At 31.1% G+C, this 22,075-nt stretch overlaps 8 protein-coding genes across 16 annotated transcripts; 5 read left to right on the top strand and 3 right to left on the bottom strand.

Annotated features, from left to right (window-relative positions):
* Positions 1–157: 157 nt before the first annotated feature.
* Positions 158–2,911, top strand: LOC117608200 (sn-1-specific diacylglycerol lipase ABHD11). 2 transcript variants are annotated; one of them, XM_034332911.2, is made up of 5 exons: positions 158–495; positions 562–753; positions 829–980; positions 1,051–1,403; positions 1,466–2,911. In XM_034332911.2, the coding sequence occupies exons 2-5, from the start codon at positions 584–586 to the stop codon at positions 1,775–1,777; spliced, it is 987 nt and encodes a 328-aa protein (XP_034188802.1). In that variant the 5' UTR covers positions 158–495; positions 562–583; the 3' UTR covers positions 1,778–2,911. The 2 variants fall into 2 exon arrangements, with proteins under 2 accessions (XP_034188802.1, XP_034188801.1); XM_034332910.2 differs by having other exon boundaries at positions 167–495; positions 829–985; positions 1,038–1,403.
* Positions 2,057–3,832, bottom strand: unc-119 (unc-119 lipid binding chaperone). 3 transcript variants are annotated; one of them, XM_034332914.2, is made up of 6 exons: positions 3,625–3,832; positions 3,020–3,150; positions 2,837–2,950; positions 2,697–2,770; positions 2,471–2,546; positions 2,057–2,396 (listed from the first exon to the last, which is right to left on the bottom strand). In XM_034332914.2, exons 1-6 carry the CDS (start codon positions 3,651–3,653, stop codon positions 2,269–2,271), a joined length of 552 nt encoding a protein of 183 aa, XP_034188805.2. In that variant the 5' UTR covers positions 3,654–3,832; the 3' UTR covers positions 2,057–2,268. The 3 variants fall into 3 exon arrangements, with proteins under 3 accessions (XP_034188805.2, XP_076548647.1, XP_034188804.1); XM_076692532.1 differs by having other exon boundaries at positions 2,471–2,770; positions 3,625–3,829; XM_034332913.2 differs by having other exon boundaries at positions 2,471–2,770; positions 3,020–3,474; positions 3,625–3,827.
* Positions 3,833–4,372: 540 nt separating this feature from the next.
* On the top strand, positions 4,373–7,134 carry LOC117608272 (synaptic vesicle 2-related protein). Of its 4 annotated transcripts, none has more exons than XM_034333139.2 (8): positions 4,747–4,888; positions 4,966–5,005; positions 5,299–5,483; positions 5,559–5,755; positions 5,822–5,885; positions 5,954–6,079; positions 6,144–6,352; positions 6,432–7,134. In XM_034333139.2, the coding sequence occupies exons 1-8, from the start codon at positions 4,886–4,888 to the stop codon at positions 7,036–7,038; spliced, it is 1,431 nt and encodes a 476-aa protein (XP_034189030.1). In that variant the 5' UTR covers positions 4,747–4,885; the 3' UTR covers positions 7,039–7,134. The 4 variants fall into 4 exon arrangements, with proteins under 4 accessions (XP_034189029.1, XP_034189032.1, XP_034189030.1 ...); XM_034333140.2 differs by having other exon boundaries at positions 4,779–4,888; positions 4,966–5,110; XM_034333138.2 differs by lacking the exon at positions 4,966–5,005 and having other exon boundaries at positions 4,373–4,888.
* Positions 7,135–8,001: 867 nt separating this feature from the next.
* Positions 8,002–10,805, bottom strand: Gint3 (GDI interacting protein 3). The gene is made up of 8 exons (XM_034333150.2): positions 10,687–10,805; positions 10,164–10,289; positions 9,896–9,943; positions 9,721–9,829; positions 9,490–9,636; positions 9,019–9,424; positions 8,657–8,952; positions 8,002–8,584 (listed from the first exon to the last, which is right to left on the bottom strand). The coding sequence occupies exons 4-8, from the start codon at positions 9,795–9,797 to the stop codon at positions 8,200–8,202; spliced, it is 1,311 nt and encodes a 436-aa protein (XP_034189041.1). The 5' UTR covers positions 9,798–9,829; positions 9,896–9,943; positions 10,164–10,289; positions 10,687–10,805; the 3' UTR covers positions 8,002–8,199.
* A 426-nt stretch (positions 10,806–11,231) lies between these two features.
* On the top strand, positions 11,232–12,082 carry Trs20 (trafficking protein particle complex subunit 2). The gene is made up of 3 exons (XM_034333168.1): positions 11,232–11,442; positions 11,543–11,776; positions 11,840–12,082. The coding sequence occupies exons 1-3, from the start codon at positions 11,353–11,355 to the stop codon at positions 11,936–11,938; spliced, it is 423 nt and encodes a 140-aa protein (XP_034189059.1). The 5' UTR covers positions 11,232–11,352; the 3' UTR covers positions 11,939–12,082.
* Positions 12,083–12,359: 277 nt separating this feature from the next.
* Positions 12,360–14,587, top strand: LOC117608274 (beta-1,3-glucosyltransferase). The gene is made up of 10 exons (XM_034333146.2): positions 12,360–12,500; positions 12,566–12,689; positions 12,752–12,861; positions 12,926–13,108; positions 13,180–13,310; positions 13,383–13,563; positions 13,628–13,763; positions 13,836–13,983; positions 14,055–14,331; positions 14,432–14,587. Exons 2-10 carry the CDS (start codon positions 12,617–12,619, stop codon positions 14,585–14,587), a joined length of 1,395 nt encoding a protein of 464 aa, XP_034189037.1. The 5' UTR covers positions 12,360–12,500; positions 12,566–12,616.
* LOC117608269 (Acyl-CoA oxidase 3) lies at positions 14,115–22,046 on the bottom strand. 3 transcript variants are annotated; one of them, XM_034333130.2, is made up of 12 exons: positions 21,840–22,046; positions 17,535–17,682; positions 17,344–17,466; positions 17,108–17,266; positions 16,812–16,959; positions 16,450–16,740; positions 16,197–16,360; positions 15,880–16,123; positions 15,574–15,807; positions 15,357–15,511; positions 14,998–15,291; positions 14,115–14,932 (listed from the first exon to the last, which is right to left on the bottom strand). In XM_034333130.2, exons 2-12 carry the CDS (start codon positions 17,652–17,654, stop codon positions 14,840–14,842), a joined length of 2,025 nt encoding a protein of 674 aa, XP_034189021.2. In that variant the 5' UTR covers positions 17,655–17,682; positions 21,840–22,046; the 3' UTR covers positions 14,115–14,839. The 3 variants fall into 3 exon arrangements, with proteins under 3 accessions (XP_034189021.2, XP_034189023.2, XP_034189022.2); XM_034333132.2 differs by lacking the exon at positions 21,840–22,046 and adding an exon at positions 19,247–19,356; XM_034333131.2 differs by lacking the exon at positions 21,840–22,046 and adding an exon at positions 17,779–19,020.
* Ir68a (Ionotropic receptor 68a) lies at positions 19,002–21,703 on the top strand. Its single transcript, XM_034333174.2, has 8 exons — positions 19,002–19,199; positions 19,263–19,411; positions 19,523–19,831; positions 19,908–20,010; positions 20,102–20,388; positions 20,449–20,787; positions 20,857–21,238; positions 21,312–21,703. Exons 1-8 carry the CDS (start codon positions 19,002–19,004, stop codon positions 21,615–21,617), a joined length of 2,073 nt encoding a protein of 690 aa, XP_034189065.1. The 3' UTR covers positions 21,618–21,703.
* Positions 22,047–22,075: the final 29 nt, after the last annotated feature.

Here is a 22,075-nt window from a genome sequence, read left to right as displayed (position 1 = left end):
GCCGAACTGTATTATTCTTTAGTTTTTTATTTTATTCCATGATTTACCTTCCAGGGAACATTGCGTTTAGGTTATGTTGCCCCTCGCTTCTTTATTTTCTTATTACAGATTATTCACCAATCTATAATTAAACTTAAATTTAAATCTAAATTTGGATACTGTCTAATCCCCACTTTAAATTTCTAAAAAACACAATTAAAGGGAGTAAAAATTGTGTCTTTTCAAAGAAGAGGGACTGGTAACCTCACCTGGAAGGGGGTGGGGTGTCTGGGACCCCTAAAATCGAGAATAAAAGAATGTTGTCTTGTTGGTTGGATCCAGTTGGATCTGTAGTCATTGTTGAAAACAATGTTTTTATTATGTTATATAATATTAAATATATATAATGTATAAATAGATATATTCTGACACAATGTCATCGTATTTATATTGCAATATCATTGTACTTTAATCTATAATTTATATAATAAACATCCCACATTCATGTTCAAAATTGTAATACATATTAATTATTACCAAGTACCTTGTGGTTTATGGCTCATTAAAAATACATATTTTCAGAGATAAAATGTTAAATATGTGAATGAAAATTGTTACAATAAATCGTTTATACAAAGGAAACAATATGAGTGGTATCTGCAGCCGGTATTTAGTAACAAAGAATGGTTTTCTACATCATGGGAAACAAGACTTTGTTGCATCAACTTTTGCATATTACCCATCTTCCAAACAAAAACGCAACCATTCTAGTTCGTATGTGCCATATAAGTATATATATATATATATCTTTCTATATTTCAATATTTTAATTAAATACCATTTTTCAAGCGTGGAACCAGTCAAACTAGCATATGTTTCCTATGAATCAATGAGTGGAAAAAGTAATGCTCCAAAACAACCTGTTATAGTAATGCATGGTCTCTTTGGTTCAAAAAATAACTGGAATTCATTATCAAAAGCAATCCATCAGCAAACATCTCGTAAGGTAGATACCTGGATTTTATATTTTATGAAGAATACTTGAAATGAATTTATAGGTGATCACTATAGATGCAAGGAACCATGGAGATTCTCCACATTCTACAGAAATGTCTTACAAGCATATGGCAAAAGATATAGTTCAACTAATGAATGATTTAGGATTTGAAAAAACTGTATTAGTAGGACACAGTATGGGAGGTTCCGCGGCGATGTACGTAGCTTTAAATTATCCACAGTTAGTTGAAAAATTAATAGTAGTGGATATGTCGCCAGTGAGAACTAGTCCTCAGCTTATGGAAATGGAGAAAATATTTAGAGCGATGAGTAATGTAAATCTAGATGGAATTACGACGCTTACGAAAGCTCGGATTACAGCAAAGGATCAACTTGCAGCTGCCATTAAATCTTTAAGTTTACGTCAGGTAACGATTTATTAAAATACATTACTGTCTTTCACGTAAATTAATAATAATTTTCATTGCAGTTTTTAATAATGAATTTAGTAGAAGCAGATATAGGAAAATTCAAATGGCGGGTTAATTTACCTGTATTAGAACAAAATTTTGCGACACAAATAGCCGTATTTCCTCCTGTAGGATCGAAAGTTTATAATGGGCCAACGTTGTTTATAGGGGGCTCTAATAGCGATTATATCAAAGTAGAAGATCATGGCAAAATAAGGCAATTATTCCCTTTAGCTGAAATTTTGTATATAAATGGCGCGGATCATTGGGTTCACGTAGACAAACCGACAGAATTTTTAAAGATCACTACTAACTTCATTAAACGATCATAATTTATTGTTATATCGTAAATGTAAAAAAAGTACACAGTGATTTTTGTAAATATATATACATATATATTTGTGAAATGTTTAACAGTACATATACAAAATAAGAAAGAAATAGCAAAAGAAAATATAACTATACACAGTGTGAACAAATTGTGTTTTCTGTGCTTAAAAACTTTAACACTTTTTTAGTCTTTTTTATCTGTTGTCTCCATGAAAAATACATGTTTCATGCCTCCCATTTATAAGGCCATATTTTACTACTCAAAGTGTAAAACTTTTGTAAGATATTTCATTGTTTAACACAGAAACGTTTAATGAAATAAGTAAATGCATTAAAAGCATTGAAAAAATTGTACGTGATGCAATTGTTGAAATCAAACATTAATGTAAATATTTAAAGAAATTGAAAATATAAGTTAAAAAGAAAGCTAAATATTTGCTACTATTATCACATTCATTTTTCCAATGTGCAAATTTTCTATTAATTACACCTACTAAAGTACATCATGTGTGTGTCCACCATTGTATGCATAATCTGCTTTATTATGCATTACCAATTGATTGTCCACAAAATAAAAGGAATCTGAACGAGTTTCAAACGGATTTGCAATCATTTCGGAGACTGTAAAATCATTGTTAATACTTATGTAATAAGAAACTGATATTATAACTGTTAAGTAATCATTAATTGCTTACCCAGATCAGCAGGCAAGGTTGGGAATTCATAAATATGTTCACAAGTATTCTTACTATTTGGTATACAGAATCCAAACTGAAAGTCGAAAGTTTTTAACAATCTGTCCCGAAAGAAATGACGTTCTATCATGCGAAAGTTATTCACTGGCTTAGAACCAACAAGAAACTCAATGGTAGCACCAACAGTTTTTAATTTAAGAAACTGAGGTGTAAATTGGTAACGTACAAAGCGGCCAGTGTTAGCATCTTCACAACCAGATTCTTCACAATCTGGTTCAACATCTTGATTCATATCAGATTCTAAAATATGGATCACACAATTGTAACTTTTACTGTAACCAATGGATTGTTGTAACTATAACTAACCAGTAGCTGGTGGTTTTGTTATTTCAAACAATATTGCTCCTGTTTCTAAATCCCTAATTTGAAATCTTGTGAAATCAATATCATAAATATTTGCCTCAGGAGAGCATAGGTATTCTAAAATGTATAGAAACATTTAATTATTTTTTTGATACTTATTATGACAGTAGGAAGAAATTATCTTACTATCAGTAATTGTAGGCAGATGTAGCACCATTTCTGGGGTTATAAGAGTTTCTTCAATATTTCCATTATCCGTATTCTCTTGATCCGACGATGATGTAAATGAAACAATAGTTTCATTTGACTTATTTTCACTATCAACACTCATCATTAAATTAAATTAATTTATCAGTCAAATATAAATATCACATTGACAATTTCAAAGTATGCTGTTCATTGAATAAATTTCTATCCGATATTTTTAATAGTAAAAACATCTATGTAACTAATGGTATTTCCATTGTATACGTTTTGTGACATTTCTTGACAACACCACGTAAAGGATATCAATCATAAATAACCTCAAATTACACGCTATTTAGATGAACTACTCTATAGCTTATTGCGAGCGTCGAAAACTTTACCGACAATCCCTAGAGAAAACCCTAGACGCGAGTTTTCAAATTATGTCCTCATTTCTAAACAGAATGTAAAAAAATTTGAGGGACGTGTTCAGAAGGTTCTAAAGAATATTTGTCTGGTCCTTATATTATCCAAATCGTCAAAAACTTATAAAATATTGAATTTGCTGTCTGTCAACGGTCAAGAAAATGGCGGATCGGACTCACCTGCATTGATTTATTCGTAATATAAACATTTCTGTGAATCGTATGTCCAAATAGGGACCAGACTGATATTCTTTGGGTCGGATAGAATAAAACGAGCACCAAGGGATGATGTACAAGTCTCCAGGTAGAAGTAATTTGAAAACTACGATTTCGTTGGTTGTTCACTCGCGAAAGACGTCAACAAGGTAAAACAGACTAGAAATTTAATTTCTCGTTCATTCTGTAGGGCGCAGTTCGTTCGTTTGATTAATAAACATAAATAATTTTTAATAGAATAATTAAACAAAATTTTGCAATATACCCACGCGGAAATGTAAAGAAATAAACAATTTAAATAGATATAACAATAATTTGATTAATAAACAATTGATAAATATAAAATAATAATTAAACAAATATTAACAAATATCAGATAGAAGTAGTTAAATGTAACCGGCCGCGGAACCGGTGAAGCGGAACTTTTGTAATCAATTGTAATCGAAATTATGATGTTAATTATATTTTCTACTTCAGCATTTTATTTTTGAATTGTTATTTTGTTATTTATTACAGAAATTATGATGTTAATTATATTTTCTATTTCAGCATTTTATTGTTGAATTGTTATTTTGTTAATTGTGACTAAAATTATGATGTTAATTATATTTTCTATTTCAGCATTTTATTGTTGAATTGTTATTTTCTCAATTGTTTCTGATATTAGGATGTTAATTTTATTTTCTATTTCAAGATTATATTGTTTAAATTTTTATTTTATGTTGTTTGTTTTAAATGGTGAAATGGTGAAAATCACACAATATAGAATTTAGAAAGAACGAAATTGTTTGATATGCAATGGTAGAAAGAAATCAACCCTGGCGAAGATATTTCAAGCAGAGACTCGAGGCCGAATTCCGAATTCCGCGTCGGTAAAACAGTCCACGTTCAGTTGTCACTGGTATGAACCTAACCTATTTATGGAATCTGTTACGTTCTATATACATACTAATGAAGATTGTCATATACGATCAATTATTTCCATTGAATCCTACGATAGATTAATTGTACCACTATTTAGAGTAGTTACATTTCTTTTTGTGAATATATGATACACAAACGATCATGTCTAATCCATCCCGAACGTCCAACGAACCATACCGTGAATTAGGAGAATTGCATGGTTCTGAATTGAATATCAATTCAGAAAGTATATCAAGATGTAGTAGAAACTTTGGAAATTCTGTTGAACATTCGATGGAACTGTCCTCTGTAGTAATCCCAGATGGTAAATTACTTTTATGAAACACATATTTATATATGGAAACTGTTCTTAACAATATTTCTCACAATTTTTATGTCCAGGGTAATCTGCTTAAACTTCTCTATAAAGGAGTGGGTAACTGTAAGTTGTGTAAATATGTTATTATGCATGGAAATATAACATCCATAACAGTGGGAAACTTTTCACGCAAGACTTTTTAATACAATGGTCTTTAATTTTACTTGGGTATGAATAAAAAGTTACTAACAGTCTATTTTATAAGGGCATGTAAGAAAGGGATATGTGGAATATTTCTGTACTCTGTTGTACAATATAACTTTAATAGACTATTATTATGTGCAGGATTTTTTTTAAATGAAATTAATTTATGAAAAATGTAATATATTTTTTAATTTATGAATATTAATTGACAGATACATTTACTGTAATTCAAGCAATCAATGCGTTAGGATTTGGTAAATTCCAAGTAAAATTATCTTTATTTACTGGCCTGTGCTGGATGGTGGACAGTATGGAAATAACAATATTAAGTATTTTAAGTCCATCACTACATTGTGATTGGGGTATAACTAGATATCAGCAAGCTTTAACAACCACGGTACCTATATTTAATAATATACTTATGTCCCACAGAATGTTTGCAAGAATGTAACACATTGTTAAATTATTTTAGGTGGTTTTTTTAGGCATGATGTTAAGTTCTACATTTTGGACTAATTTAAGTGATAGATATGGTAGCAAACAATCCTTGACCTTATGTGCAGTATTATTGCTTTATTATGCATTTTTAAGTGCTTTTGCACCAAACTTCCTTTGGATTCTATTACTCAGAGGATTAGTTGGTTTTGCTATTGGTTGTGTACCACAGTCGTAAGTATTTGATAACTCATATAATTAGTGAAATTACATTAAACCATTAGATCTTTAATGTTTTAGAGTAACATTGTATGCAGAATTTTTACCAGCAAAACAAAGAGCTAAATGTGTGATTTTATTAGATGTAAGTAAATCTAAATAATATATTTATTTTCTATATAGTATATGTATAAAATAATAACTTTTTGACAGTGTTTTTGGGCACTGGGCGCCTGTTTTGAGGTGGCAATAGCATTGGTAATAATGCCAACTTTTGGCTGGAGATGGCTTCTCATTTTATCCACTATACCACTTCTTGTATTTGCCATTATCACTCCAGTGAGTAATACAAATGAGCAGCATCATAAAAATTATGCACCTTTCTTATAATATGCTTCAACAGTGGTTACCAGAATCCACAATATTTGATATGACAAGTGGAAGAATGGACAAAGCTGTTTCTACTTTAGAACGAGTAGCTAGAGAAAATAAAAAACCTTTACCTCCCGGAAGATTAGTCATGGATCGTTTTTATCAAGTCAATCATGGTAAATTAAAAGACGTGCTAAGTAAAGAAATGTGTAGAACGTCTACCTTACTGTGGCTTGTGTGGTAAATGTTTGAATTTTAATTACATTTCTGTAAGCCGTATTCGAGCAACACATGTAAATAATTTTATAAATACCTTTAGGATGAGTACGGCGTTTTGTTATTACGGTGTGGTACTAATGACCACAGAACTATTCCATACATCGTCCGAGCAGTGCAGTTTATGGGAAAATAATAAAGAAGATACTTGTCAATTAGATTGTAGTTTGGAACGCAGTGACTATATAGATCTTCTTTGGACAACTTTGGCTGAATTTCCAGGAATCTTTTCCACTATTTTTGCAATTGAAAAGATTGGCAGAAAAAAGACAATGGCGTTTCAGCTAGTAATGTTCGCTGTACTAATTTGCTTCTTGGGCAGAGCTTGTCTATTAAGCAGGGTAGTATTGACACTTACAATTTTTCTAGCTAGAGGTCTAATCGCTGGTGTCTTTCAAGCAGCTTACGTATATACTCCGGAGGTATATCCGACACATTTGCGTAGTACCGGCGTTAGTACTTGCAGTGCTATGGCTAGAATTGGTGCGATGGTTACACCGTATATAGCCCAAGTATTTCTTCAGTGGTCTATCACTGGAGCAATGGCGATTTACGCTGTAGCAGCGTTATGTGCTGCTGCAGCCACTCTCGCTTTACCTGTTGAAATGAAAAGTCAGTCATCAAATGATTCATCTAATGAAACCAGATAAATTCATGTTGTTTTTCACTGATATCTTTGAAGTTTATCAGTGCACTGTTATTGGATTAATATTTTTATATAATAAAACAAAACTTGTATTCGTTGATATCCATTTATTTCAGCTTTTTACAATTGTATAATTACATGTATACATCATTAACATTTCTTTTTGTTTATTTTGCCGCATAAATTATTAAATGTACAAATTAATTCGGTACCTTTAGCTGTTTCTGTAGAATTTGAAAAGTGATGCGAGAACAAAATTTCAATAACTGGAGGTACTATGTCTTTTTACAAATAAATCTTCAATTAACATAAGAAAAGGTGCCGACTTCATTTCTACACTTAATAATTGAATAGATTGTGTAAACTATACATATCACATTAGAAGGTATTCAATAGAGATTTACTGCCGTTATGTTAAATATAGATAATAATAGTAGATTTTGACCTTTTCAGTATTGTAAACCGAGGAAATCGTTGTACAATTTTATATATATATATATTCGATACAAGTAAAACAAGATATATAAATTCATGATTGCGTGTTTAAACAAACATCATTTAATATTTTATCTATTAAATTCAAGAATATCTCATACTTAAAGGGTTGAAATATATGTATATGTAATATACAAAGACTGATATAAAATGTTAATTAAAGTGCCAAAATGCACAAATGTGCAAAATTAATATACACACACAATGATGAATTTTTTACATATTTTGATATTATACGAATAACAAGGCGTAAAAAGCCACAACATTAACTTTATTATTTAAGCAGAGATACAGTTAAAGAATATTATCTTAAACCATTTAATAATGCGTGAAAAATATTTAAATATTACTAACCCACAATGATTTTTATATTGTAAAATCTAAATAAAACTATTGTAAGATATAAATATTGTAACCTATCAGAGAATTCATTAGAATTTTATCAGGAATATATTTTAAACAAAATAAAAGAATGTAACACTTATAAATACTGGAAGTATTTTGATAAATTCTGAAATCTTGTATATTCCTTTCTGATATTTTTACATGATTGATTTTAATGACTGAAATGAATGTTACTGTTATAACAGTACTTCAACATAAATAGGTCCCACTAGAAAATTTCTTTTTTCCACCTTTTCAGTATTTATAATAGATTAAAGCTGCAGTTTCAAACAGACTGAATAAGACCAAGTAATTCTTCTTTCAAATATCCCGCAGATTCGGTATCTGCTGTATGCTGCCAGAAAAATACCAGAAGAGCAGCGGGAAATAATTCCAACTCTAATAACGTTTTATCAAAGGAATCTTGATTAAACGTTGGCCCAGCTAATTTCTTTAAAGAGAAAGGTCTTTCTGCTTTGATTAAGTTCTCGCTAACAAAATTAACAACATTTTGAAATTTTTCGTGAACCAAGAACGTTCCTTGTAGGATAAGATCGTCTGGAAATTTAATACGAATCAGGGAATACTTATACTTTCTAAGTCTCTGCTTTTCATCCCTTTCCCTCATAGCTTTTGTCCTCAACATTTGATTCTTTTCAACAGCTTCAGTTCTGTTAAACAAAAAAATTGGCAGATATTTTATATTCCATTTATAATAAATTGGTTTGTGTAAATATATTTACCGAAGTTGCTGTTCTCTTTTTATTTCCTCGGGAGTTAGACTGTAGAAATTTGGAGGCAATTCGGTTCTCTTACTTGCTTGCGTAGGTAATAAGACTTGAAGATTTCTATCTAATTCAAGTGGTATAATTTCTGCAGTTTTTAACGCATCAGCTAATTTTTCAACATTTTCAAGGTTACAGTTTTCTGGATTCCAGACTAAGAAATCTTCCTCTACATCATTATGCAGTAATTTTTTCGGCCAAAAACCAACAGCGTTTAAAAATTCTACAGCTCCTTCGATTGGGAGCACTTTATCCTATAAAATATTAGTTTTGTAGGCGGTTACAGCATAAGGAAATCAGCTAATAAAATAAGATATTACCTGAAATATTCGATTATGTATTCTAATCTTTCTATATTTCTCTTCCTCTGGATTCTTTATGATGTTATCTAAATATTTTCCAAGAGTTTCGACGCAACTCTCGATCTTTTCCCTGCCGGTATTGCAATTTTGAATAATTAAGCAAGCTGTTAAACCTGCTTCTTCCTCTTGTAATTGTTCGTACAAAAATTCTCTTATCTTTTTCTTCCAATCTTCCTGTGATAATACTTCATTGGATAAATAAGGGCATTGGAAATACACATTAGAAACAGCTAACTGTGAACTGTCCTTGACCGTATCCTCAGTTTCTTCTTTTGGTTGTGCTTTACTCTTTTGCATTTTTTGCTGTGCTTCCTTTTCTTTTTCTAATTCCTTCTTCACCTGTGCCTTAATAGCTGCATATGATCTACAAATAATTTTTGTTATTTAAAATTATTTAGCAAATGAATATTTCTTTTGGAAATAACTTACGTGTTAAATTTAGCTGTATTAGTTTCTTTTGCTTGTAGTCTTGCCAAAGTAGCTTGACCAGCTGTTTTAGCTTCACTTGATGGTTCGACTCTTTTTCTCGGCGCTACTATTGGAGTGGATGTACCAATATTAGTTGATTCTGTTAACCTATGTAATAAAATATTAAATTGAATATTATTTGTTACATATTAATGTAAATTTTTAACATAGAATTTGTTATTGAAAAATTACTTGTATCCTTTTCCAGCATTCATAAATTTTACATCTGCCTTTTTCTTTTGAAAGAATGATTTGATTTTTTCTGTCATATTTGTTAATTATTTCTCTATTTCTTTAAAATCTAAAATAAATAAATAGAATTATATGAATTCTTATTATGATTTAAATAAGTACAGTTTACACTTACAATTATTTTATTCTCCAGATGAAGAATCAAAATCCTCTGATACAGATTCTGACAAAATTATAATATATACAGTAATTAATAAAAATCTGTTAGAACATGACATATATAGAAAGAAAGAAATATATAGATAAAAATAAATACTATATATATTGCACTATCATCTTAATAATGCTAAAAATAAATGTTTTGTATTTACGATGATAAGCTTGTGAAGAGCCTATATAATTTATTTTAGAGTTTAAATGTAATGAAAACGAAAATTTCTTACTTGGTTCCATAAACCGCTCCGAAATTCGAGGGCCGTAAATATGCCAAGTAATGAAAATCAGTGCCACAGTACTGATAAAAGTAAATAAGAAGATCTTCAGTAATTGTAACTGAAAGTCGTCGAATGCTAGCAAAGCAACAAATTCGTGAAAGAAATTAGACAATTTTTGTTGAAATTCATTATTGATGACAGTATCGGTCGAATGTAACGTTAACTGAAAAGTCGTGGATAGTAAGCTGACTAAATCATGTGTAAGTTTATTGATTGTTTCCACCAAATATTCTACCCAAGCCCACGAATTCTCATGTACGCTGCTCATTACATGTGAAAAGCTCTTAATTGGATATAAGTTAAAGTACACTTTATACATCACTTTGTTATGTCACATTACCATTCCATCATTCGATATTTTCAACTGTTCAATCATTACAATGATTAGAGAACAGGTTTCAAAATCTGATGAAACTTGCCTCTTGGAAAAAACTTCCGAGCTTAAAGAATATTACTAGATTTGCTTTCTTACACTCTGTAGTCTGCCGTTTTTATAACACTTATCATGCTAAATTCATTTAAATTTATCACTTTTCAAATTAAATAATATATCAGAAATTACATAATGAAATAAATGCATGTAAAAAATGTCCGTTTACCAAAATACTAAGATAGTTCATAGTGGATTCACTAGTGGCGTTAGTGCAATGAATATTTTTTTGACGAACTAAAACTAATTAATTATGGATCAATCGCGGATCAATAGCAGATCGATGGGGGACCAATAGTGGATCAAGTTTGGGCTAATCTATTACTACGGTAAAAGTAATAAATATATACCGCAGTTCACCAGAGTCTATAACTGCGACGCGCAGGTTGGAAGATGGTGGGGGAACGCAGCGAGCTCTCTGCTAATCGCTTTCCACTTCGTTTGGGTGTATCGCCAATCAGGGCGAAGATGCGTACTGGAGAAGCGCGAAGAACGAAAACTGGTCTTTTCACAGTTATGGACTCTGGTGAATTGCGGTATATGTATGTACATATACAGTGCGCACAACTACATATAGTATGGTACAGAAAATTTTCTCAGGGAAAATGGCGATGGAGAGGAGATGGCCCCCTTAAGTCCGTAGCTAAGTTTAGTGTATACGCATTAATAATTTATAATAAAATTACATTGGTCAGTTTAATTAACACGATGACTGCAAATTATTATTTTGCAATCGTCGGTCACACCGATAATCCTTTATTTGAAATTGAATTTAATAATTCCGGGAAAGATGCGAAGGTTCGTTGTTTTTTATAGGTTATGCTTAGTAAAGAATGACTTTTATTCGATTGACTATTAGATAACCCATGTGTAGTAAATTAACTTTGTTTTTAAATAGAAAGAAGACTATACGCATTTAAATCAGTTTATCGCACACGCTGCATTAGATCTTGTTGACGAACATACATGGAAAACAACAAATATGCATTTAAAAGTAGTTGATAAATTTAATCAGTGGTTTGTGAGTGCATTTGTTACTGCAACTCATATCAGATTTGTCATGGTACATGATAGTAAAAATGAGGATGGCATAAAAAATTTTTTTAATGAAATGTATGAAATGTACATAAAGGTAAAGTATTTGAATGATTAATATTAAAATTAAATTATATGCTAATTTGTGTTTATTCTTTAGTATTCAATGAATCCATTCTATAAACTTAACACACCTATCAAATCTATTGGTTTTGAGAAGAAAGCTCAACTGTATGGTAGGAAATATTTATCATCTTGAATTCTTTTAGTGTTAATTTGTATTATATTGTAAAAGACATTGTGTAAGGTATACTGATTTTGTTTTCAGTGTAAAATATTGTATTAAAATATACGTAAATATATAAGATTATTACCATTAATAAAATTTTATTAGTAAAATGTATGAGAGGATAATTTTCCTACAGGCGCCCCTTGTAAAGAGATCTCGCCATACTCCTTACAGATGCCCCTTTTACAAGGGTCCCGCCTTGCTCTCTTGACGTTTCCGTGAGTCGTGACGATGTAGGGGTAGAGCCCAGAATGGCCCCCACTTCTCGCGTATAAATGTTTACGCGCGAAATGAGAATTAACATTCACTGTGTTATTCGTACTTTTCAGTTCCATACTAAATCTTATAATATTTAATAATTAAAAATTATATTATTTTATTTTTAAATAACTTTTAACATTAATATTGTCAAAATTAAGATTATAAGAATTCTTACATCCCTTGTAACGCTATTTTCCTTAGAGAAGCCCACTTTGATTGATGGCCCACGCGGTAAGAACGCTGTCATTTCTGATGTAAACAAATCTCAAGGGTATGTTATCTTTTTTACCATAATTGCCATGTTTTGATACATTTTCTGAAATCCTTTTATTTTAGAATAATTGATTCGAATTGAGATTCAGGCAACAACTAAAAACAAAGATAGCAATGTCTGTCATACATTTTGCATACATTATATTTTTAATGTTGTACATGGGTAAAGCTTGTACTAAAGTCTTAGGTAAGTGTTGTAGATATAACAGTTATTATTTCAAATGTAAATAACACTTCATTTTTATATAGATCCCAATGAAATGGTTATTGTGATATTAAGTCAACAAGAAGGTTATCACATAGCGCATGCTGATATGTTGAGGAGAAGTATCCTTGAACAGGCTGACATTCTTGATAAAGTATATACACTTTATTATTGTCTATATTATTTAAATGTAACTCACAAGTTAATATATATGTTAGGATCCCCCTGAAATTGTATTATCTCATGAGTTGAATGTCAATGGATCTTGGACAATAATACCATTACTGGAATATTTGTCAAGCACATACGCAACTTCAAAATGGTTCCTCTTTTGTCTGGAGAATACTGTAATTAGATTAAGCAAATTGCTGGCTATTCTTTCTAAATTCAATGAGAGTAAAGTAAGTAATCAATTAATGTTAAATTATGTACTTAGTATTCGAATACATATTTTATGGATTCTTTCTTTCAGAATTTATGGATCGGTCATGCATTGTATGATCATGAACCAACCATTATACACCATTTCGCGGAACATAATAAAAAGTTTAAATATCCGCATGTAGCTTCGGGTTTTGCTATAACGATAACATTATTAACGAGGTATCGTGTAGAAAAATATTCACTCTGTCGCTTCTCTTTAAAACATTTTATACATTGTTTCTATTTCTTCAGTTTAGTACAAAAGATGATCGAAGGTGAAAGACCAAAAGATGATTTTTCAATAGACGCATCTTACGAATTTGCATCTTTTGTTCTGAAAGTTGATAGAGGGGTACGCCTGACACACGTATCTGAAATATGTATTGTATCTAGCTCTGATTGCGCAACGTATCCGAGATTTTTTCATGCATGCGTAAGTTAATTATTCATTTGTCAAACGTTTATATCATTTTATACTAACGTTACTCTCTACATAGGGTTCGTCTGTACTATCCGAGAACGTGTATTTTGCTGTAAAAACCTGTGCAAAGTATCATGTTGAGAGGATTCCTGTGATTAGAAAAACATGGGCAGAATATACTACAAATATTGGTTACTATAGCGATGTTGCTGGTATGATCAATTTTAAATGTATCTTACATGCACAGAAATCAGTTTTAAACAATATACTTGTTTCCAGTATAGATAAATATCTTCCTGAAGCGTTTGTTGTACCAAATACTACACAGGGACACTGTGAAAAGACTTATAATATTTTGATAGAAGCTGATAAAATATTGAAGAAGCGCAATTTAAATTGGTTAGTGATCAGTGATGATGATACAATTTTTAGGTAAGCTATTAATTAATTACACCTAATAGTATGTATGTTCAATACTAATAACATTATTTACTCTATATTAGCGTGGCACGCTTGTTACGATTGTTAACGTGCTATAATTCAAACACTCCTATCGCTATTGGAGAACGATACGGTTTTCGAATCTGGGATAGTTTTTATGGGTATGACTACTTAACGGGTGGAGCTGGAGTTGTTTTGTCTGCGCCTTTAGTTCATGAAATGATTCAGTCTGGTAAATGCAGATGTCCATCAGCCACTACACCGGATGATATGTATTTATTTGGTATATGTTTAGCACAAATTGGAGCTAACCCTATTCATTCGTCATTATTCCATCAAGTACGTTCATTAATTTACAAATATGATAAATTGGTCTTTCTTTCGAATGACATTATCAAGTTATTAGATGCAGAAATAAATTCCACTATAATTATTACAGGCACGTCCTACCGATTATGCAACTGCGTATCTTGCTTCGCAAGAGCCTGTGTCGTTCCATAAATTCTGGATGATTGACCCATACACGGTTTACGATGAATGGTTTGCCGAAGCAGACAAGTCATTGATCACAGTTAAAAAACATACAGAACTTTAACATTAGTACGATCCATCGACTATCTTACAGGTAACGATTAAAATACTTATAAATAAAGAAAGAATATAAAAGAACAATAATGTATTAACATTATTAGAACTTTTTTTTTAGCAATTTTGTATAAATAATGCAAGTAAAAATATTTATTATGATTTTGTATAAATTTCCATTGCTTCAATGTGTACTGAGCTTAATAGTAGAAAAATATTCAAAATATAGTAACAAAATATGATAATTACATGTATGTACATATCATAATTTTGATTTTATTATCTCTTTCCACCATGGTGGCCGTTCGAAGTTTCCTTTATCCTTGAAAATTTCCTTTTCAATGTGTTTGTACACCTATACAGAAAAGAAATTGTTTACATTGTAAATTTGAATGAGTATTTAAAGAAGCATCAATTTACCTGGCCGTCAGCCATACCCAATGGTGAATTTATGATAAAATCTGGTGCCGCCAAGACGTCAACTAAAGCTACGGCATCTTGAACTAATTCTTTACATAAAACTATAATACCTTTTCTTAATACTTTATCTATATCGCTTGTCGGTAACGCGTAACCACCAGCATAAAAATCAGCTAATCGTTTTTCTAAAACAGTTGCTCCATAAAGGGAACATAATTTTGTTAATACATTGCGCTCTTTTAATCCCCACACAGGATTTTCTATACATTTTACAAAATACATCATTACTGCATGCTGTAAAAAAATGAAAATATAATTAATATAATAAATAGCTTTTAACGTCGACGATAAAACATTACCTGTCCGTATAACAGTGACAAAGTTTGCGCAAAAAATACTTGTGTGTTATTCCTAACTTCAAAGTCATCGCAACCTTTGCTTTTCAATACTTGCGAGTATTCATACGTGTTCTTTAAGTAATAGCACGTTAACCATTTCAAAGAGAAAAGTAAATCTGAAAGAAAGAAATTTTAGAAAGCGAATAATAATACTTGTATTACAAAATTATTTTCATACTTTCTGGTTTTAGTACTTCATCGATGTTCGAATAAGAAAGTTTTTGCATTAAAATATGCTTCGCATCTTGCACAAAGCTTGCCGTTCCAAAAGGGGAATTGATGGGTTTTCCGTTAAGCAAGTTTGACCATTGATTCAGTAACCAATTACTGGTTTGCTGAATCAACACATTATTTTCACCCTCAAACGTACACGTTGCATCATTTTCAGCTCTCAATTCACCCAACCGTGAGACTAACAAGTAAAAATGTTAAAATATAGAAATAGAAGAAAACTTTACATGTATCTGTTTGGCGATTAGCATACTTTTTAGATAACCGTGTCCTCCACAGGATTCTCTGCAATCTTGAATAATATCTCGACTAGTCCATGAACATAATGGCTTGGTTGCAGAAGACAATACATGTATTTCCATACCTTCAATACCAATAGTATCTTGATTTTGTCCAGACATAAGTTTAAAATGAAATTCAGACATTTTACTTATAAATGCAGCAGAAAATATTTTTATTGCGTATGTTGCTGCCAAGTTAGGAAATAATCGCCATTGCTACACGTTTATGTTAAATTTTAATTGTACAACTATTTTATTTGATAGCTTGCTATTCGACTCGTTTAAATACCTGTGCTTGATATTCTATAACCGGCCATTCCTCTGTTTCGGACGGTCCAAATTGTTTTCTTACTGCGCTATATCGTATGGCAATAATCATCGCGATCGACGCTAAACTTGCACAAACGGATGTAATTGTAACACGTCCCGACGACAATGCACCTAACGATGCACCTACAGCGATTTAAATAGAGAGTCTGCCATTAAAGCTGCTTCAACAAGTGATACATAATTATTTTCTTTTTTCTTTTTTAAATTCTCACCAAATCTTTTGTTTTTATTTTTTACTGATGTTATATACTTTCCATCTTCTGTAACGTCTGCTGTTCGATTCAACAAACAGTTTCGGGGTACATGGTAATTATTGAACATCATAAACCCATTATCTACTCCATTTAATGCTATCTTTGCACCCATGTCACCGACTCTAATACCTGGGAAAGGTATATGGGTACCCGGGTCTCGAATGGGTACAATAAAAGTATGAAGACCGTGATTGTATCCATCCGGTGTAATTAGTTGTGCGAATACAATGGAATGTGTTGCAGTTTTTCCTGAGAGTATGCAATTTTTTATTTGTTATCATTGATGTGACTAGGTAGAATCATTCGTACTCGTAACTTACCTAAACCACCGGTCCAGCATTTTGCAGCTTCAAAATCTGGAGAATGGAAGACGAAGCTCTTTGTTTTCACATCGTACGTTGCTGTAGTTCTCATTCCTTTCGCATTTGTTCCATGAGATATTTCTGTTAGTGCAAAACTACATGTATACTAAAAAAAAACATAAAAAAGAACATGAAATATTAATTATTTTAAATTTTAATATTTTCTCGTACCTCTATGGATTTGAAAAGTGTCGCGAGGATATGATTTCAATAACTGAAATTACCACGAATGTTTAATTTTGCTAAATGCTCACCCTTCCATCTTGAATTTTTTCAGCAATATCATAATGATCTTTTGTACCCAAAACAAGTAACGCGCTTGGTACCATACCATCCATTACACCCATTTTGATCGGTATATTAGCATCGTAGTAAAATAATGTATTAAACCATTCTCTATGGATTAATGGATTCTGTAAACAATGTCCATTTAAACTATAGTAATAAAATTAAATTTTACTATTTACCACGAATATTTCCATATATTTACCACAATATTATTGTCTTTTAGCACTCTGATTCGAGCATTACAAAGTTTACGTTCTTCATCTAACGTAGGGCAAGCGGGTCTTCGAAATACTGCCGAATTTTTTATGAAGTCCCATAACTCATTCTGAAATAATAACAAGAAAGTAGTATACATTTTTCCGCTCAAATTTTTAAGTAAATTTTCTAAAGTACCTGAAACGTTACGCATTCCTCTCCTTCCAAGTTGAGCTTCAGTAATTTCCAGTCAAATGTTGCACATTTTCTGTAAGAGTCCAGAGGACCACTTGGCCAATCAGCTATTTTATTCGTCATTATTGTTAAGTTTTTCGACTTTGAATACCTATACGTTCAAATAATTAAATAAATCATTTGATAAAATAATATTAAAGAAAATGGTAAACGTTTACTGAACCGTTGGTCCATTACTTATCATTACTTTGTAATTGTTTTATGTTTCGTATCAATATGAGCTTTTCGATACCGTCCCTCGCCTTTGAATGATCGATAGAAACTGATTAAAACTTATGGTTAGCAGCTGTTCAGTGAAGAGCACAATATATATTGTGCACCTCGACCTTCCTGAACTTGTAACATCACCTCCTCTGCTTATGCATTATGTATTAATAATAGAACAATTTTCATAATCAGTTGGATTTATCATCGTTCTTTCTGTTTTCTTTTCTTTTTTTTTACGAAAATTATAGAGTTCGACTTGTTGAAAGTTTTACTTAACATTTTACTTATCTTTCATTATCATTTGGGTCGACTAATAGTCCAAAACAATATCGTGTTACATTCGGATTTATAAAATTGTAATTTAATATTTTACACTGTTATCAATTAAGATATTAATCAGAAATTTGTTTTTCTCGTTACAGTATCAAGTGTACTATTGTTAGTAATATGGAATAAATATGGAAAGAGTACTCCAAAAGAGTTCTTTACACCCATTCCTGTTTTAAATGAAATATAAATATGCGATAAATTTTTAAAGCGCTTAAACGTTACTCTATATAATTAAAAGTAAAAATAACGTGAACTTTAAGCGTGACGTTCTCTTGAAAAATTGAAACCCATAATGAGACCGTTAACTTGCATTTCCATTATCGATCTCCATTACCTATCTAATTTCACTTGCCAGCTAATGAAATTACTAAATATTTAACTTCTTCCTACAATGGGGTAGAAAGTAAATGAACAATATTGATGTTTCAATGTTACTTTTAGTCGAGCGAAAATCGCGATGTTTGTTCTCTTGTTTGTTCAGATTACCCTTGCAGCTGGTACCAGGTATTAATAACGATAAGATTTAATGATCGATTGGAAAACGATGATTTTAATTACTGATTGGTTTTCTATGAATCAGAACGTTGAAAAATAATCACCAAGATCGTGGACTTTATTTCAATTGTTATCTGGGGTTATTCAACCTTTTACGTAATAATCAGCATAAGCAAATCAAGTGATCGCTGAATAGCTCACCGACATTAGCTGAAATGCTTGCAGCGATTACTTTCATTAGCAAATTTGGAAATTTAGTAATTTGGAAATTTTAGAAATTTAAAAACCTATAAATTTCCGAATTTCCAGATGAAAATCAGTTGCCCCCTTTACTAATTTAACAGAGCATCCCCCTTCTACTAATTTAAAAAAAAATTAATGACAAAATTATATAGCGTATTTTACAGAGAACATCAGTGCGATAATAATGCAGAAAATTTAAAATCTGTCGTCGAAGAGATCGTCGAAGAAATCATTGAACGCTCGAATTGTATCGTTTTTGTTACCGATTCTGTTTACCAGACACTGGTGAATATTAAGTATATCAAAGGATTGTCAACCGTATCGAAATACGAGGTAAGATAAAAATGTATAAATATCGCGCGAATATTATTTATACGTACTTGTGAATTGTTTTAGATTTTATTGCGGGACAACGAACAATTTTCTCGACCAAGAAAACGAATTGAAAAGATTCTGGCTGATAGCAAAGCTGTTGGTTGCAATGCTTACGTTATACTAATCGCAAATGGATATTTAACATCGGAATTTTTGCAATATACAGAAAGGTAAATCAGAGAGAAGAGATTTATTGCAATGTTTGGTCAAGATAAAGCGAACTGATTTCTCAATAAATCTTCAAACACAGGCGTGATACATTTTTCATTTTATATTTTCAGAAAACGATTAATCAACACTCGTGGATTGTTCCTGCTCTTACACGATCACCGTCTATTTCAGCCAAATTTACATTATCTTTGGAATAGAATAATAAATGTTGTTTTTATACGTCGATACAATGCATACAAACATCGTTCCGGTGAGAAAAGTTTCAAAGAAAGAATCGATTTGGACACCATATACTTTCCTCCTCGTAAAGAAAAGTTTACTAAAACCAAATGCATAGATACTTGGTACAAAGGCAAATTGCGTTATGGCAGCAATCATTTTACAGAAAAAACTACCAATTTACAAAAAAGACATCTAAGGTATGTAATATCATTCAGAAGGATAATTATGTTACAAAATATTTTATATTAATAGAATCTTTTACTTCAATTTCAGAATTGCTGTTTTTGAACATATTCCAGCTGTAACTGAGAAATCAAGATCTTATTATAATAAACGACCAAACAATAGTTTAGAAGCTTTAGGGATAGAATTTGAAGTATATATATATATTATTATAAATATCTTAAATTTTGATACACATATGCGATCCTCTGCTTCATATTTATACTAACAATGATGCTTTATAGTTAATACAGATCATATCAAAAGCAATGAACTTCAAACCAAAATATTATATGCCATACAATATTGTTTCTGAGAAATGGGGTATTGAAGGAGAGAACCAAACTTACACAGGTCTTGTAAACGAAGCTGTGCGAGGGAAAGCTGCATTTTATTTGGGTGACTTGCACTACACGTTGCGTCATTTAAATTATTTTGATCTGACTATTCCTTACAATACAGAATGTCTCACCTTTCTGACACCAGAATCTTTGACCGAAAATTCATGGAAGCTTTTAATACTTCCATTCAAGTAAGTGGAAATAAAAGATACATTGAACATAAGAAAAATCGACATATTTTGCTTTTCCAGATTATATACCTGGATCGCGCTTCTTCTTACTTTAATTTTAGGCGGTGCAGCATTTTATTTTTTATCATTGTCCTATCAAAGATATATAAGCTTGTACAAAAGTCAAACGAATGTTGAGAGCGTGTCTATGAAAGAAGAAATAAAGGGTTTATATTTATTTACTGAAATAGGAAACAGTATATTGTATACTTATAGCATGTTGTTTCAAGTTTCGTTACCGAATTTGCCGAGCCCTTGGGCTATACGGTTATTAATCGGATGGTGGTGGATTTACAGTATTTTAGTCGCGGTTGCTTACAAAGCTAGCATGACCGCGACCCTTGCAAATCCAGTTGCCAGGTAAAAATTCGTTTTTTTTTTTTTTAATCGACTGATTTACTTATACTTAATTCTGAATTACTATTGCAGAGTTACTATCGATACATTGACACAATTGGCTGAAAGTTCTATAGAAGTTGGAGGATGGAACGAAGAGGGTAAAGATTTCTTTTTAATGTCATCAGATCTTAGTAGTCAAGAAGTTGGCAATAAGTTTCAATTGATTGAACACGAGGAAGAAGCTATAGAGAAAGTGACAAATGGATCTTTTGGTTACTATGAAAATTCTTATCTACTCAGACATGCCCGCGTGAAAAGACAGATACTTGAAAGACAAGAAAAAGAAAATAAGACTGTTAAGGATACATCTTTTAAACATAATTTGCATATCATGGAAGAATGTGTTATAAATGTGCCTATTGCTCTTGGCATGGAGAAGAATTCACCATTAAAACCACACGTTGACATTTTGGTACTAATTAATTAATGTATAATTATTCCAAAAAATTAATTATAAAATTTAACAATGTCGCGTATGTTTCTAGATAAGACGTATAATAGAAATTGGATTAGTTCAGAAATGGTTAAGCGATGTTATGGAATGGTCAAAAATTATGGAAATTCGACAGGAAACAGAGTCTGAAAAAGCATTGGTGAATCTTCATAAACTACAAGGTGCATTTATTGCTATTGTAATTGGTTATTTCCTAGCTTTTATCATTTTAATGGGAGAAATTTTTTATTGGAAACGCATAGTGGTAAAGGATCCAAAGTTTGACAAATACCATTTAGATATATTCTACAGTAGTTCTGGTAATCGAAAAATACAAATTAATAATTTAAATGAATAGATGAATTTAAAAAGAATAACACTTTAGTAATAACAATGTATTATGTATTTATTAAAATAAACACTTCATAAATAACGCATTCGTGCTTGCTTTGAATAAATAATGTTTGGTTACTGATTATAAATGTATACAGACATATTTATATACATATGCAATAATTAGTGTGTAATAAGTACAAAAAATTTTAAATACAAAAACGATAAAAAAATAAATTGTACATACCAATGATTCACCGAGGAAGGTTAAATATTCTTCCTCTCTTTATCACAGTCACTTGTTGGTACTTGTTCATTAAATCCTTGCTCTCTTTTCTTTCCTGTCTCCTTTACACATCTCTTTCTCATGCGCACATTTTCTTTCTCCCTTTATTTTACTATTTTATTTTATTTTTCTCTTTTTCTTATACGTATGTTGTATCAGCTCATTGTGTCGTTTCTCTTTCTTACTTTTCCTTCCCA

Source organism: Osmia lignaria, chromosome 15 (assembly GCF_051020975.1).
Source record: "Osmia lignaria lignaria isolate PbOS001 chromosome 15, iyOsmLign1, whole genome shotgun sequence".
NCBI lineage: Eukaryota > Metazoa > Arthropoda > Insecta > Hymenoptera > Megachilidae > Osmia > Osmia lignaria.
Note: the sequence above shows the minus strand (reverse complement) of the source record. Positions and strands in the feature narration are given on the sequence as shown.